This window comes from Mustelus asterias, unplaced genomic scaffold, assembly GCF_964213995.1.
Source record: "Mustelus asterias unplaced genomic scaffold, sMusAst1.hap1.1 HAP1_SCAFFOLD_859, whole genome shotgun sequence".
In the NCBI taxonomy this organism is placed as follows: Eukaryota; Metazoa; Chordata; class Chondrichthyes; order Carcharhiniformes; family Triakidae; genus Mustelus; species Mustelus asterias.
In genome coordinates this window covers 30,752-48,391 of record NW_027590805.1, presented here as the reverse complement: position 1 = coordinate 48,391, position 17,640 = coordinate 30,752, and the positions used below count along the sequence as shown (strand labels likewise).

Sequence of the window (17,640 nt, the reverse complement as noted above, 5' to 3'; positions counted from 1 at the left end):
ACAGGTATTCAGGTCACTGAAAGTGACAATGCAGGTGGAGAAGGTACTCAAGAAGGCATACGGCATGCTTGCCTTCATCGGCCGGGGTATTAGTTTAAAAATTGGCAAGGCATGTTGCAGCTTTACAGAACCTTAGTTAGGCCGCACTTGGAATACAGTGTTCAATTCTGGTCGCCACACTACCAGAAGGATGTGGAGGCTTTGGAGAGGGTACAGAAAAGATTTACCAGGATGTTGCCTGGTATGGAGGGCATTAGCTATGAGGAGAGGTTAGAGAAACTTGGTTTGTTCTCACTGGAGCGATGGAGGTTGAGGGGAGACCTGATAGAAGTCTACAAGATTATGAGAGGCATGGACAGAGCGGATCGTCAGAAGCTTTTTCCCAGGGTGGAAGAGTCAATTACTCGGGGGCATAGGTTTAAGGTGCGAGGGGCAAGGTTTAAAGGCAACGTACGGGGGAGATTTTTTACACAGTGAGTAATGGGTGCCTGGAGCTCGTTGCCGGGGGAGGTAGTGGAAGTGGACACGGTAGAGACTTTTAAGGGGCGTCTTGACAAGTACATGAATTGGATGGGAATATAGGGATATGGTCCCCGGAAGGGTAGGGGATTTTAGTTAAGTCGGGCAGCATAGTCGGTGCAGGCTTGGAGGGCTAAAGGGCCTGTTCCTGTGCTGTACTTTTCTTTGTTCTTTGTTCTAAGTGGCGAGGCAGTGGGGTTTCAAGTGTCCATCCTCCTCTGTCTGTTGGGGCACTGGGATACAATGGGTTAAATAATGACATCCCTCGTCTTTTCAGTGAGGAAGTGGGAGTGAAGTGGATTAACTTATGGCCCGACCTCTCTCTTTGTTGGCAGAGTGGAGGTGCAAAGGGTTAACTAATTTCCCGCCCATCTCTTTGTTAGGGATGTGGGGGGACAGTGAGCTAATTAATATCTCTCACTTTCTCCGTCGGAAGACTGGAGGCAAGTGTGCTAACAATTTCACTTCCCCTCTATCCAATGGAGGATTGTCGCTCCATGTTTCTTTGTGACCCTCACTTCAGTTCCCAGTCTGTGTGGTGCAGCAACTCAACATCAATGGTAAAGGGATGGACAATGAGAGGCGCAGGAACGCCGAAATATAAATGTGCTGTGTTTGTTCTTCAGAAATGGGAAATTGTCAATTTTTTTCCTCTTTGGGTGGAAAGTTGACAAAAGTTATTCAGCGGAATCCTGTAATGAATGTGCTCTATTCTGTCTCTAACCCAAGCTGTATCTGAGCTGGGAGAAATGCTTCCACAAGACCTGGGTCAGAGAGCTGTAAATATCCGACTCTAACAAACAGGTCTAACAATAGAAAGGTTGAGATACAAGCAATTAAGCGGTTGTGTATTTGAACCACAAAGGGAGGAAAAGTCCTTTATTGTTTTTATTGCAGTTTGAGATGTAACCGAAAGAATCTCATTGACATGAATTAACGGTGTCCATCAGTGCAAGAGAAATGTTCACAAAACTGGGTTTACCGCTGGATTTATCAACCGTTCTGTTGATGATCTTCAAGGGGATGGCTTCATGTCCCACCACACAGGAATAAGAAGCGCCGCTGGACCACTCCTCTGCTGCAATGGATAATAAGCTGTATATGAAGAAGGAGCTATTGCCATTCTCCGCCATCACCTCGGTGTTCTTGTAGTTCCTGGGATTCACCGGCTTGTCATTGACGGTCCACTTGACGAAGATCTCTCGGGGGGCGAAACCTCTCACTAAGCAGCTGAGGGAGACGAATCTCTGAGTGGAGACTTCTTCTGCCGAGGGCAGGAGGACAGAGACGGACGGTTCCCGCAGATTTGGATCTGCAGAAAATGTACAATAAATGTCAATAAACTGGAGTATTCCAGATACAATGAAGCTGCTGGTTGGATATCAGAAAAAATGTGCTTTGCTTTCGATTTTAAATGGTTTTTTTTACTTCCAGCTTCTTAGAGAGGGGAACACAATCGTTTTCTGAAGTAACTCACGGGATTGGACTGGAACGTTTCAGAAAGATTACGGCACGGAATCAGGCTATTCGGCCCAACTGCGCTGTGTTGCTTGTTATGCTCCACACCAGACGCCTCCCTCCTTACACAATCTGAACACAATGCCATCGCCTTCAGTTCACTTTTAATTCATTAACACATCAAATTTCCCCCATAAAAAGTCTACAGGCCCAGAGTGTTTAGCTAGTAGAGGTTCCAAAAAGAGGAGACCATTAATGCACTGAATACTAAACACTGACCATTACACTTGCACTGGAAATAGACACAGTAACGCATTTATTGCTTCAATCTCTCAGCTCACCTGTTTCCTTGTGGATGGATTTTCTTAAAGGAGTCGGTAGACCTTGATGGCTCACCACGCAGTCAAACACAGCCGCACTCAGCCAGGCTTGTGTCGAGATGTTTAAATTGCTGACCACGCTGTCAGGATCCGCTCCAGGCTTTTCGGCAATCTCTGATTTCAAACACTTCCTGTCTCGGATCCAGGACACGTTGACTCCATAGGGAGCATTAGAAATGATGCAGGTTAAGGTCACTGTTGCCTCCAGTAAGACCTGTTCTATTGGCGGGGGCTGTATCGTCACTGTGGAATCAGGGCACTGGGAAGGACCTGTGAATGACAAATGAAAATCAAACCTGGTTCCCTTTTCAGAAGGAGGACAGCAGCATTCAGCCACAAGGAAATAAAGTCGCCCTCGAGATATCAACCTCTAACTATCGCCTAAAAACGTCTATGGACGATGGCAAACCAGCTTGCTCTGTGAAATTATTCTCTTTATTAAAATATTTTAGCAGCAGTATCATTCTCATGAATCAACATTGCAGCATTCCCAAACAAATATACCATGCCCGAACTCAGGAACAAGTGCTTGCCATTGATTTATAAATAGGGTGAATGCACTTTCCAACATTTTACCCCTGTGCTGTGACCTGTGAAACAGTCTGACACCTCTGTCTTCCAAACCTTACCAGCTGTCTCCGGAAAAAGCTGACATCAAGGCCACCTCACTCACTATGTTCCTTCAAAATAGAAAAAACACTCTTTGAAGGGGAGGCAGTGGTATTGTCAAGGAACTTGTAATCCAGAGACCGAGAACAAGAGCCTAATTGCAGAGACACGGATTCAAATCTCACCACTGCAAATCGTGAAATTTGAATTTAATAAAAATCTATAACTAAAAGTCAAATGATCATCATGAAGCCGTTGTTGTGAAAGCCCAACTGTTTCACGAATGCCCTTTGGAAAAGTAAATCTGCTGTCTTTATCTGGCCTCGCATGCGTGTGACTCCAGATCCACAGCAATGTGGTTGACACTTAACTACCCTCAGGGCTAGGAAGTAAATGCACATCTCATGGAGGAATAACAAAAATTGCTGTTGTGATGAAATTCTGAATGGGGCACTGTCTTAATGCAGCAAACCACATGACAGTAAATTAGAAGTTGTTCTATGCTTTGTACTAACGTTAATAGATCCCTAATTCCGATTAACATCCAAATGATTTATTTTTTTCCTCAGTTTGAGTCTCTTACCCAGAGATCCGCTGATGTTCTGACTCTGGGTGAATCCTTGATGAGTGACCTGGCAGGTATAGACTACTTTGCTGAACCATTCCCGAGCGGAGACTGTCAGCCGACTGCTCGCCGAGAAGTTTCCGTTCACTTCATAGGCAGGAGAGGTGACAATTCCTGAATCCATGGGTTGTCCATTCTTCAGCCACTTCACCGTCATTGACTTTGGCTGGAAATCGATGATTGAACAGACGATGGTTGCAAATTGTCTGCTTGTGATTTCTTCACTGGAACTCACGGTGAGGATAACGGTTGGCGGGATGTCACCTTCAACAAACACATGTTTAGACGTTACTTGAAGATTCAATTGACAACAATTAAAACTAGTTCTTTTATTTTAACACCATAGCTGCCAATTTGAGAATTATATCCATGGTTTGGTTGAATTGGTAGGGAAACGGTGAATGGAATTCAAACGTCAAAAGTGCCATACAATGCATTTGGGGAGGGAAAAAAAAGCAAAGGAATAGTCAATAAAATGGAAGGTTGAGAGGGATTGAGGAAATGCAAGACCTTGGAAAGCATGTCCAAAGGTCCTTGTCGATGGTCGGGCAGCTGGACAAGTTGATCAAGAAAACATATCGGATAAATTCCTCTATTACGTGAGGTATGTAATACAAAAACAGTGATGCGATGATGGAGCTGCATAAAACACTAGTTAGGCCACGTTTGGAGTTTGCTGTACAGTTCTGGTCACCACGTTGCAGGAATGACGTACTGACTCTGGAGACAGATAAGGTTTACAAGAATGTTTCCAGGGCCTGAAAATTACTGCCATGAGGCGAGATTGGATAGGCAGGGGTTGTTCTCCTTAGAAATAGAAGGCTGAGGCGTGACGTAATTGTGGTTCACAAAATTATAAGTGACGTAGGCAGAAATAATTCATTCCCCAAGTGGACGGCTCCATTACCAGGGAGCATGGTCATTTAAAAGGTATCTGGGTCTGCATCTCAAATGCTGTAACCTGCAATGCTACGGAGCAAGGGCTGGAAAATGGGTTTAAAATGTCTGGCTCATTTATTCGTTCTCCCATTCGGATAGAACAGATATGATGGGCTAAATGGGCTGATTCTGCACAGCAACATTTCTGTTGTTCTTTGGTTCTGAGCAACGTTTCGGTCAGTAGACACTTACCTGGATTTTGCCTAATTCAAATTTTTCAGTGTGCGACAAATCAGTTATAATGAAGACCTTATACAGTTCAATCAGCGCATCCTTGTCTTGCCCAGGTTCCACAACACTTACAGTGCATTCCAATGCTCTTGACTGAGCCGCTGTGTCGAACCTCACAGTCGATTTTGCTGCAGTCTCCCTCTGAGTCGTTGATGGTTAATTGGCTGGTCAGGGTGTAGGTTCCCTTCGTGTTTCTCACTGACGGGTAAGTCTTAAACCCAGTGGTGATCGGCTGCCCATTTTTCTTCCAGGTCAGTTTGGAGACATCTGGAGAGTAGTCCATCGCCAAACAGCTGTAGGTGACGGAGCCGTCGGAGCTGTGTTGCTGACAGGAGGAGACCAGGCTATAGAGAGTGGGCAGAGACGGTGCCACTGGGAACGAATGGCCGATTGAACAAGTTAGACTCTTACTTGCGTTTATTAAGTCATCAAACAAGTTGTTACAAATATGTTTCTATATTAGATATCGCTCTTGGGGCTAAAGGGATCAAGTGATATGGGTAGTAGGTGTGATCAGGATATTGATGAGCTCTGACCAAAGTGAAGGGCGGAGTAGGTTCAAAGGGCTGAATGGCCTACTCCTGCTTCTATTTTCTATGTTTCTATCTCAAACATTGATGAGAATTATGAACTTATCCTAATATTTCCCGATTAAAACCTACATCCACCTTTGAGATTCTGTTACTTCTATCATTTGGGAATCATCATCTCTGTCGAAACTCATATCCCTGTCTCCACCTTTATCAGATTAGAACGAAAAAACATTCTGATCGCCTCAAAATGACATACCATTCATTGGATTAACAGAGAAGGGCAAAGATTTTCTCCATTATTGCAGCCACTACTTATTGCTCAAACAACAGCACTTTGTGATGAAAAAGTTGTCTCTTCATTCATATCATCCACTCACCTGATGAAGGAGCTCCAAAAGCTTGCGATTGCAAATAAGCCTGTTGGACTTTAACCTGGTGTTGTGAGACTCCTTAATGTGCCCACCCCAACCTAACGCCGGCATCTTCACATTGTAGTTTTGGATATTGCCTGTGTTCAAACTGACTGATGCCCCTTCCTCTCTCCAACTCACTGCCTCTCACTCCACAAAACGAAGATTAGTGACTTTGTTTCAAAACTACCTTCGGAATGAATACTTACTGAATGACCAGGAAACTCTAAATGTGATTACAAATTCAAATAATTGCAACATTGACTAATTGAAGGGTCATACATTAATAGCAAGAGTTGGCCATTCGGGCCCTGACGTCTCCTCCATCATTCACTGAGATTACAGATGATCTGATTGTGGTGCTAGCTCTATTTTGCACCTCTTCACTCCGCCCGTCGATCACTCACCCTCTGCCCATTTTCCCCGGCTCTTTGCCCCTTCCCCTGCTCTCTGCCATTCCCGGTGTTTTGTTTCCCCTTTCACCTGGCTAACCGCACTTCCAACTGGCTCTCCACACTTCTCTCCAGCTCTGTGCCCCCTCCCCTGCTTCTCTGCCCTTTCCCTAAGCTCCCTACCCTTTACCCCGGCTCTCTGCCCTCTTGCCCTCCTCCCGACATTCTGTCCCTGCTCCCTACCCTCTTTCCCCTTCCCCCGGCCCTCTGCCGTTTCCCTCATCTCTCTGCCCTTTTCCCTGCCTCCCTGCCCTTTCTCCTGCCTCTCTCCCCTTTCCCTGGTCTCTTTACCCTTTCCCCCGGCTCTCTGCCCTTTCTCCTGGCTCTCTCCCCTTCTCTGGTCTCTCTACCCTTTCCCCTGGCTCTCCGCCCTTTCTCCTGGCTTTGTCCCCTTCTCTGGTCTCTCTGCCGTTCTCCCCGGCTCTCTTCCCTTTCTCCTGGCTCTTTGCCCTTTCCCCCTGACTCTCTACCCTTTCCACTGGGCTATCTGCCCTTTCCCCTGGCTCCCTACCCTTTCTCCTGTCCCCCTGCCCTTTCTCCTGGCTCTCTGCCCTTCCTGCCCGGCTCTCTGCCCTTTCACGCGTTTTTCTGCCCTTTCCCCCGGCTCTCTGCACTTTCTCCCGGCTCTCTGCCCTGTTTCCCGGCTATGTGCCGTTTCCCCCGGCTCTCTGCCCTGTTCCCCTGCTCTCTGCCCTTTACCATGCCTCCTGTTCTCCCCGGCTCTTTGCCATTGTCCCTGGCCCTGATCCCCCAGCGATTCCCTCCAGCTCTCTGCACTCCCAGGGCAGCTCCCACATTTGAACACCAAACTGCCTCTTGAGTTCTTTCTTCTCTCTCGTTGCAGACCTCCCCACACAGATTTAGTGAGAATGAGTGAGAGAGTGTGAGTGCTTGAGGGTGAGTGATTGAATGAGAGAGAGTGGATGAGTGATGGTGTGTGAGTGATCGAAGATGGGTAAGTGAGGGTGAGTGAGTGAAGTTCTTTGAGTGAGGATGAGTGATTGAGGGTGAGTGAGTGTGGGTGAGGGTGAGAGGGCGTGAGTAAATGAGGGTGTGTGAGAGACGGTGGGTGAGTGAAGGTAGCTGAGTGTGTGAGTGAAGATGGGTGAGTGAGTGTCGGTGAGCGAGAATGAATGAATGAGGGTGAGTGAGTGAAGATGCGTCAAGGTTAGTGAGGGTGGGTGAGTGAGAGTGTGACTGAGGGTGAGGGAGAGAATGTGACTGAGTAACTGAGGGTGTGAGAGTGAGTGAGTCAGGGTGTGTTACTGAGGGTGGTGTGCGAGAGTATGTGAGGGAGAATGAGTGCGAATGGGTGGGTGAGTGAGGGTGAGTGAGTGAAGGTGTTTGAGTGAGGATGAGTGATTGAGGATCTGTGAGTTTGGGTGGGTGAAGTTGAGTGATGGTGAATATGTGAGGGTGTGTGAGTGAATGTAGGTGCGTGAGTGTGAGTGAGGTTGAATGTTTGAGGTGGCGTAAGTGAGCGAGACGGTGATTGAGCTTGAGTGTGTGGGGGTGAGATGAGATGAGTGAGGGTGGGTAAGTGGGGTGAGTGAGCGACGGTGAGTGAGAGTGTGAGTGAGATTGGATGAGTGAGGGTGGGTAAGTAGTGTGATTGACTGAGGGGGAGTGTGAGGCTCGTTGGTCTAGGGGTATGATTCTCGCTTTGGGTGTTGAAATTCATAAGCTTGCGAGAGGTCCCGGGTTCAAATCCCGGACGAGCCCACATTTCGCTGCCGTTGCGTATTGGACAAGGTACTGGTTCTGTAAATTTATTTTAGGGCGGCACGGTAGCACAGTGGTTAGCACTGCTGCTTCACAGCTCCAGGGAACCGGGTTCGATTCCCGGCTCGGGTCACTGTCTGTGTGGAGTTTGCACATTCTCCTCGTGTCTGCGTGGGTTTCCTCCGGGTGCTCCGGTTTCCTCCCACAGTCCAAAGATGTGCTGGTTAGGTTGATTGGCCAGGTTAAAAAAAAAAAGCCCCTTAGAGTCCTGGGATGCGTAGGTTAGAGGGATTAGTGGGTAAAATATGTGGGGATAGGGCCTGGGTGGGATTGTGGTCGGTGCAGACTCGATGGGCCGAATGGCCTCCTTCTGCACTGTAGGGTTTCTATGATTCTATGAGTGTTGGCGAGTGACTGAGACTCTGAGTGAATGACTGAGGTTTAGTGAGTGAGGTTGGGTCAGTGATGGTGTGTGAGTGTGGGTGGCTGAGTGACAGTGAGCGAGTGAGTGAGTGTGGGTGAGTGAGTGAGTGAATGTGAGTGAGCAAGTGAGGGTGTGAGGATGAGTGAGTCAGGGTGTGTGATCGAGTTTGAACGAGTGATGGTGTGTGACTGAGTGTGGGTGAGTGAGTGAGGATGGATGAGAGTGAGTGAGCGAATTTGTGTGAGTGTGAGTGAGTGAGGGTGTGAGGGTGAGCGACTCAGGGTGAATGAGGATCAGTGAGTTTCTGAGGGTGAGTGAGTGAGGTTGAGTGTGTGAGTGAGTGAGAAAGGACGAGTGAACAACGGTGAGTGAGGGTGAGTGAGTGGGGATGAGTGAGTGGGAATGAGTAAGTGAGGGTGAGTGAGTGAGAGTGTGTCAGCGAGGGAAGGTAGGTAAGATAGGGTGAGTGACTGAAGTTCTTTGAGTGAGGATGAGAGATTGAGCTTGAGTGAGTAAGGGTGAGAGAGTCAGTGGGCCACCTCCTCCTCTTCCTCTCCATCGATCTTTTCCCGATTCTCCACATTGATCAGCTTTCAGAAACAGGGCTGTGTAAAGTCAGGCAGCAGTGTAGGTCACCGGGCAGCTGCTTTCATGTCGATGCCTTTTTTTAAGAAACACGTATCAGTGAACAAATAGACCGACTGAGGGAGCTGGAAGGGAAGCTTACAGCAAAACTAGGATGGGTTGCACAGGAATCAAACACCAAATTTACACCAGTATTGGGAGACAGGCAGACTTAGTCTCAGGCAAGTTCCTCCTTATTTATTGTGTCTTTATGTCCGGTGTAACACATGGAAATCCCTACTTCTGACCTCATGTTGGATGGAATGTCATTGATGAAGCAGTAGAAGATTGTTCGTCCCAGAATAGTCCCCTGCTGAAATCCTGCAGTGATATCTCAACTTAGATATTTGACCTCCAACAACCATTACCATCTTGCTTTGTGCTAAGTATGACTCCAAACAGAGAAGAATTTCCCGCCGATCTTATTCACTTGAGTTTTATTCGGGCTCCTCGATCCCACCCTCATTCAAGTGCTACCGGGTTGGAGGGGGGGGGAGAGGGGGGAGGGCGGTGGCACGGTGGCACGGTGGCACAGTGATTAGCGCTGGTGCCTCACAGTTCGATCCCCGATTTGGGTCAGTGTCTGTGTGGAGTTTGTAAGTTCACCCCATGTCTGCTTGCGTTTTCCTTGGGTGCTCCTGTTTCCTCCCAGAGTCTAATGATGTGCGGGTTCGGTGGATTGGCCGTGGTAAATTGCCCCTTAGTGTTAGGGAGACTAGTTAGGGTAAATACATGTGATTATGGGGATAGGGCTTTGGTGGGATTGCTGTTGTGGCAGACTCGATGGGCTGAATGGCCTCCTTCTGCACTGTAGGATCCTATGATTCTATTCTATGATGTCAAGGACAGACACTCTGACGTATGAGAGATAGAAAGTGTGTGAGAGGGTGTTTGGGTGTGTGTGAATAAGAGAGAGAGAGAGGTGTGAGTCTGAGGATGCCTGTGTGTGATGGACTGCATTTGCACATGTGTGAGACAGTGGGCTGTGTGTGCAAGAGGGGAGAGTATGCGTGAGAGAAAGGGTGTGTGAAGTAATGTGTGTGTGTGTGAGAGAGAATGTGTATTTGAAGAGTTATTTTTTGTGTGTGAGAGCGTGTCTCTTCTTGAAAGTGTGTGTGTGGGCAGTCTGTGTGAGAGAGTTCTTCTGTGTGTGATTGAGTGTGTGTTTATGTGAAAAGGAGTGTGTCTATATGTGATATAGGGTGTCTGTGAAAGAGAGTGTGTGTGCTTGAGAGGGAGGGTATGTGTGTGTGGGAGAGAGTGTTGTGTTCATGTGAAAGACAGTGTGTGTGAGAGGGAGTGCCTATTGGAAAGCAAAATAGTAGGTTCATCAGTGTGTGAAAGTGTGCATGGGATGGCGTGTGAGTGAGAAAGATGTGTGCAATGTGTGTGGGTGATAGAAGCAATATGTTTGAGTGTGTGTGTGTGTGAGAGAGAGAGAGAGAGACAGACAGACAGACAGACAGAGAGAGACAGAGAGAGCGTGAGAGAGTTTTTGTGTGAGAGAGAGAGACGTTGTGTGTGTTTATGTGTGTGAGAGTGGGTCAGACACATGAGAGCTTTGTGCGTGCAAGAAAAGAGAGTGTGCGTGAGAGGAAGGATATGTGAGATAGAAAATGTGTGTGTCTGTGTGTGAGAGAGAGAGAGTGTGTTTGAAGAGTTATTCTTTATTTATGTGAGAGTATGTCTCTGTTCTTCAAACTATATATGTGTGTGTGTGTGTGTGTGTGTGTGTGTGTGTGTGTGTGTGTGTGTGTGTGTGTGTGTGTGGAGGGGCGGGGAGAGTGTGTGTGAGCGACAAAAAGTGTGAAACTTAGACAGAATGGATATGTGAGTGTGTGTGAGTGAAATAACCGTTGAGATAACATGTGCCTGTGATAGGTGGAGTGTTTGAGAGATACGTTGCATATACATGTGTGTCCGTGTGTGAGAGATGTCGAGACTGTGTGTGTGTGAAAGGGAGGGTGTTTGTGAGAGACAGTATTTGAGAGCAAGATTGTGCATCTGTGAGACAATGTGTAAGGAAGTGAGCGTGTGAAAGAGAGAGAAATATGTGCCTATGTAAGAGAATGCGTGTGCAAGTGTTCGTATGAGAGAGAGTATGTGACTGAGTGTGAGACGGAATGAGAGTACAGAAGAGGGAATGTGAGAGGGATAGTGCATGTGTGTGCGTGTGTGTGTGTGAATGAGTGTGAGACGGAATGAGAGTACGGAAGAGGGAATGTGAGAGGGATAGTGCATGTGTGTGTGTGTGTGTATGTGAGGGATAATGTGTACGTATGACTGTGCTTATGTGAGAGACTGTGTCTGTGTGTAAGAATGTGTGTTACAGTGTGTGCATGTTCTATGTTTGTGAGAGAGTGTTTGTGAGAGAGCCAGTGTGTGAGAGCAAGAATGTACAGGTGTGAGATAGTGTGTGCAAGAGAAATAGAAATATATGCGTGTGTGCGTGAGAGAGAGAGAGAGAGATGCGTGTCCAAGAGGAATTGTGAGAGAGCCTGTGTGAATAAATGTGAGATAGCTTGAGCGTGTGTGACAGAGTGTGGGAGAGAGAGTGCATGTGAGAGTGCGTGTGCGAAAGTGTGAGACTGTGCTTATGTGAGAGTGTGCGTCTGCGTGTAAGAGAGAATGTGTATGGGTGTGTGTGTGTGTGAGTGCTTTTGTGTATGGGAGTGTGAGAGATTGATTGAGAGAGCGAGAATATGTATGCATTTGTATTTGAGAGTGTATGTAGAACGTGAGACAGAGAGAATGTCTATGGGTTTGTGAGAGAGATCGTATGAGAGGGTAAGTAAGTCTGAGTATGTATGTGTGCATGTGTGAGAGAATATGAGAGTGTATATGTGTGTATTTATGTGTGTGAGAATGTGTGATGTGTGTAAGTCTCTAGCTGGCTGATTCAGTTTGGAAAAGCACCCTCACTCCACACAAACTCACCCACTCACACAGTCAGTGGGAGTGATATGTGAGCACAATACGGACTGCGGGTCAAAGGTTAGAAAAACAGTTAAATCTTTCACAAGTCAGTCACAATGAATAATTTCCTCTTTCCTCAATGAGCGAAACTTGTTAAAACTCAAGAAATTTGACACAATCCAGGGCTAAGTCGCCCATAAGGTAACGCTCAGGTAAGGTAGCCCATAAGGTTACCCGCCCTCTCATTCATCCTATTCATTTTCTCCATCATTAACAAGCAGTATCAGCAGTGTGTATTATATACAAAATGCACTGCAGCAACTCACCAAGGCTCCATAGAAAACATTGTCCAAGCCCGCTGCCTTTACATCCTAGCAGGGCAAGGGCGGCAGCCACATATGAACACTACCACCTGCAAGCTCCCCTCCGTCCTGACTTGAAACAATATCTCAGTTCCTTCACTGTCGCTGGGTGAAAATCCTGGAACTGCCTGCCCAACAGCACGGCGGATGCCTGCAGCATATGGACTGCAGTTATTCAAAGATGCTTCATATCAACACTTTCTCAAGGAACAATTCGGGAAGATTAAAAATTCTGGCCGAGCAAATGACTCTAAAATACCTTTAGAAGATTAAAAATAAGATGCAAATGAATTTGACCCTCCAACTGTCCTACTAAACAGGTTAGGGACTGCTCTAGTATGGAGTACAATATAGTAAATCTCACTTTCCATTTGCTCATCGAGCATTCCCAAGGCAGGTACATCACTGCTTAAAAATCACCCAATTCTCCCGCTCCAGTCTGACGTTTCTGCTCTCTCTCTCATGGTAACATTATGCTTTAGGGATCTAATTTCAGAGACGCCAAATCAAACATCAAGTCAAACTGTCACATTTCTCACAGGTACAAGTGTATTGAAGAAATAAATCAAATTTCACTCCCTGAAATACAGGCGAAGGAACCAGAAGATTTACAACCAGTCAGGCAGATTCCTGGCACCAACACGGTGACCACGCGGACAACAGACACATTACGGTGCAACAATCGATTTCCCAGCAGATATGTCTGTTCAATCTGTCAATTTCATTCAAACTGTTCGATTCTAATTGATTAATGAACAACTTACAACAACAGAAAATCAATAACCTCTTTTAAATAAAACTGATATTCATTCCAAAACTCCTGTCAATTTTTAATTATTTCTCTGTCTCACTTCTCGAAAACTAAGTAAAAATGTAATTTCGCTGAAAATGAGCAATCGAAAATAACAGATTCAGGACAATTCCATGTCCCTAACAGAGATACAGTGACACTGTAACAATTCAATGTCCCTAACAGAGATACAGTGACACAGTAACAATTCAGGGTCCCTAACAGAGATGCAGTGACACTGTAACAATTCAGTGTCCCTAACAGAGATGCAGTGACACAGTAACAATTCAGTGTCCCTAACAGAGATGCAGTGACACAGTAACAATTAAACAAACCAAGAAACATGTACGTTGAAAATCATTACCTGATTCGATCTAATTTCTTAATTAAATGTAATCAACAAAATAATCAAGGCAAAGCACTTTATCGAGCTGAGCACAGCTGAGTAAAGAAATGTTTTGTTTCTGAATTCATTTCTGATACAATTAAATATTCTCTAAAACGGGTGATATTTTGCAGGCCAGTGCAATATTCAAGGTCTTTTGTTTTGAATTAATATTATATTGTAAGTTATTGTTATTTGTCAGTTCGTTCTCCTGTTAGCTGATTTGTACTCTGTAATAAAATGAGTTATCAATCATTCAAAACGTGCTTCTGCCTCCAACATTGTTAAATAATTAGGTTACAATTAAATCTTAGACAATGTTGAACAATAATTTCAAATTACTGAATGGAAACATTCAGACATCTGTCATTCATTTACTTAAATCTAATCACATTGTAATATTTTAACTTTTTAACCTTTACTACAAATGTCTTATTATAACCTACAAACGTGTTAAAATGCATAGTTCTGAATTTCTATAGGCGGTAACGGCCTGACAGTTTGAAATCAATCATACTGCTTCCTAGATTTAATAATTTAGAGCATCCAAATAACTTAATTACTGAACATATCGTTTAATTAAAGAAGATCTGAATTAAACAGTGCAAACACAAAGAGGACAATTGATTCAAATCCTCTGTAACACTAAAACATGATGCAGAATACAAGTCCAGACTTTTTTTTCATTATAATATTTAATAAGAACATAAGGTTCAGATAGAATCAATTCTTCTGTTCCGTTATTTATTCTTCCCATAATTCTATCCTGTGTTCAGCAGTAGTGGGAGACAGAATGTTATTATTAAGTGAAGAGCTAAGATTACTTTTATAATATATATAATATTATTATAATATTTTATATAAATTAATCTTTTTGCATTTCAAGCATTAACTTCTCCATCTTTAGCCAGTTTCTATTGACACTTTACTACAATTTAATTTACTACAATTCAAACATAATCTAATCTAATGAACAATTACTTGAGTGTAAGCGAATTCCACCCGTCAGAAATCTCTGTTCAATCTGCCAAATTTATTCAAACAGTTTGATTCTAATTTATCAATGATAAAATTGCAACAACAAAAAAATCAATAAACTATTTTAAATTAAACTGATATTCATTTCAAAACTCCCTTCAATCTTTAAATATCTCTCCCTGTCTGTCTCAAATCTCGAAAACTGGGCAAAAATGTACTTTTTCTGAAAATGAGTAATGTCCCTAACAGAGATATAGTGGCATAGTGAGAATTGTAATTCATGATTTATTTTAATTCTTAAGCATCAGTTAACACTAATAAGATACTATAACATGTATTTATTTTATTTTTCCGAAATCTGTTTGTTTTATCCCTACAAGAATTTTCAAACGCAGATTTATTTTCATTTAGCCAGAAAACGTGTAACTGCTCATTATCACTGAGCTAAACAATACAGAAACAATTGAGCAACCACAAACAGTTCAACAAATTTTAAGATTAGATTAGGGATTAATTATCGTGTATCCAACTATAGATTACTTGGAAGGAATAATGTGGTTGCGCCTGCACAGAAAGAATGTAACAATCGGATACATAAATTGCCAAATAGCAATGTCTTATTTTCCGAAACTCATATTTAAGTGAATGCGAACTTAATCAAGGAGATAACGATTAATGCAAAGTATCTTGTTAAACTGAGCGCTGCTGTGGAAGCAGCATGTTATCATTGAAATAGTTTCTGGAATTATCACAAAATATTTCCAGCACAGAATTTTTTCTGGTCATGTTAATTGTGTGCAAAGCACAGCAGAACTAGTAGAAGTCATTAATGCTAAATGATATTAATACAAAATAATCTTTGGTGAATGTGGTGAATGGTGAATATTACCGATTAATAATTGTTTGATTCATATTAATTTTACTATCAAACTTGTTAATGAGAAGTTTGTGACTGCAGCAACGACTTACTGTCCGAATGAACTTTGTAAGTCATGATTTATTTTAATTTGGAAGCGTTAGTTAAAATTTATAAAAACGCTGTAATGTCTCTATCTTTTTCCCAAAACCTGCCTGTTTTCTCTCTACATGGATTTTCAAACTCATAGATTGTTTGCTTTCAACCAGAAAACGTGTAACAGCTCAGTACCACCGAGATTAAACAATGCAGAACAATGCTGAAATGCCAAACCATTTCACACATTTTAAATATTCACAGTGGCCGAACCACAAAATCTCCTCAAAAGAAACACTCCAAAACAGATCACTGAGGGATGGAACCCCGTTTCACGGAATAGCAGCTCAATTATTCATTCAACAGAATCAAATGGAACATTGCAAGAACATCTCAATGTTGAATTCAGCAAAACAGCTCGTCACCAAATGCATGAATCATTAACCTAAACAGAAATATGGAATAATAGCAATAACGTTGCGCGGAGGTGGAATATGTCCGACAAATTAGTATTGAAACTTTAACACATTTTATTTATATTGGGTCAAATTTCAAACATATTTAAACATATGGGAAAAACTTCAGCCATCAGATATCACCGAGGTTAAACATTGCAGATACCCCAAACAGTGATTGCAGTGGCAAACTATGTTCTGAACGAGCGGCGTGATCTGCAATTATCACTTACGATAAAAAAATACAAATGCAATAAAGCATGCCCGATTTCTGTCAAGCAATTTAACACCTATAGACTGTTTGTATTCAAGCACAAAGCGTATAACAGATCAGTGTAACCGACTTTAAACAATGCAGAAACAATGCTGAATCGAAAAACCATCTCACACGTTTTACTTATTCAAAGTCACCCAGATACAAAATCTCCTCACCAGAAATGCACATCACTGAGCGACTGAACTCCGTTTCATGCAGAAGCAGCTCAATTCTACAAACACTTTCAACAGAATCATAGAACATAGAACAGTACAGCACAGGAGAGGCCCTTCGGCCCACGATGTTGTGCCGAGCTTTATCTGAAACCAAGATCAAGCTATCCCACTCCCTATCATCCTGGTGGCTCCATGTGCCTATCCAATAACCGCTTAAATGTTCCTAAAATGTCTGACTCCACTATCACTGCAGACAGACCATTCCACACCCCAACCACTCTCTGCGTAAAGAACCTACCTCTGATATCCTTCCTATATCTCCCACCATGAACCCTATAGTTATGCCCCCTTGTAAAAGCTCCATCCACCCGAGGAAATAGTCTTTGAACGTTCACTCTATCTATCCCCTTTATCATTTTATAAACCTCTATTATATCCCCCCCCCCCCCCCCTCAGCCTCCTCCGCTCCAGAGAGAACAGCCCCAGCTCCCTCAACCTTTCCTCATAAGACCGACCCTCCAAACCAGGCAGCATCCTGGCAAATCTCCTCTGCAAATGCAACATTGCAAGAAAATCTCAATATAAAATCCAGCCAATCCGCCCGTCACCAAAGTAACTAATAATTAAAATGAGCACAACAACGACATAACAAAAGCAGCATTGTGATTAAGTGGAACATGTTCATAATATTAATGCAGAAACTTTAACACGTTTTGTTAATATTGGGTTAGACGTCAAACACTTGTGCAGTTGATGGTACAACTCGCAGCCACTATATGTCACCGAGATAAAACATTGCAGAAACGCCGAACTGTTTAACAGAAGGTAGGTACTTAAAGTAACCCAACCACACAATGTCCTCAGCAGATAAACACCAAATCACAACAGAGACTGAATCACTCACCTTTTGTCAATTATCAGTAGAATTCTATAACCCCCATTTTAAGCAGAATCACATGAAACATTGTAAAGATTTTCAGCACATAATCCACCAAACCACATTTCAGTGAACAAGTGAATTAATAAAATCGAGAAAAAATATAAAACAAAAACTCAAGTAAAACACTTACTAAATAAATTTACAGTCCTTACCTGCAGTCACCGTCACCATGGTCCCTTGTCCACAGTAATCCATGGCGTCACAGTGTCACATTCCCTGGGCTGGCTCATACAATAACCATCCCTGCGCAAAATAGACAGAAATCCACCATTATTTTAAAAATTCACAAGCCAGAGGGTAAGTAAATCACTGCATTTTCATCAAATTATTATTGTATTTGTGGACACTGTTCGCTCTACATAAATGACCCGAATACTTTATATTTCACAGAGTATCACATGATCATATTATTGAAAACACCAACTGATCATTGAATATTAATTCTCGCTATTATTGCAGTGTTAGACATCAATAATACAGCACTGTAAATAATGTTGGATTGTG

The 17,640-nt window shown here is 43.6% G+C and overlaps 1 non-coding gene and 1 gene segment (V, D, J or C); one reads left to right on the top strand and one right to left on the bottom strand.

The window, feature by feature from the left end:
* Positions 1-1,439: 1,439 nt before the first annotated feature.
* LOC144487540 (Ig heavy chain C region-like) lies at positions 1,440-17,320 on the bottom strand. The segment is given in 5 exon segments: positions 1,440-1,831; positions 2,319-2,627; positions 3,550-3,855; positions 4,834-5,133; positions 17,289-17,320. Coding segments are annotated over 5 exon segments (1,326 nt in total).
* Positions 7,789-7,878, top strand: trnap-ugg (transfer RNA proline (anticodon UGG)). The gene is given in 2 exon segments: positions 7,789-7,824; positions 7,843-7,878. It is a non-coding gene; the product is annotated as a tRNA-Pro (tRNA).
* Positions 17,321-17,640: the final 320 nt, after the last annotated feature.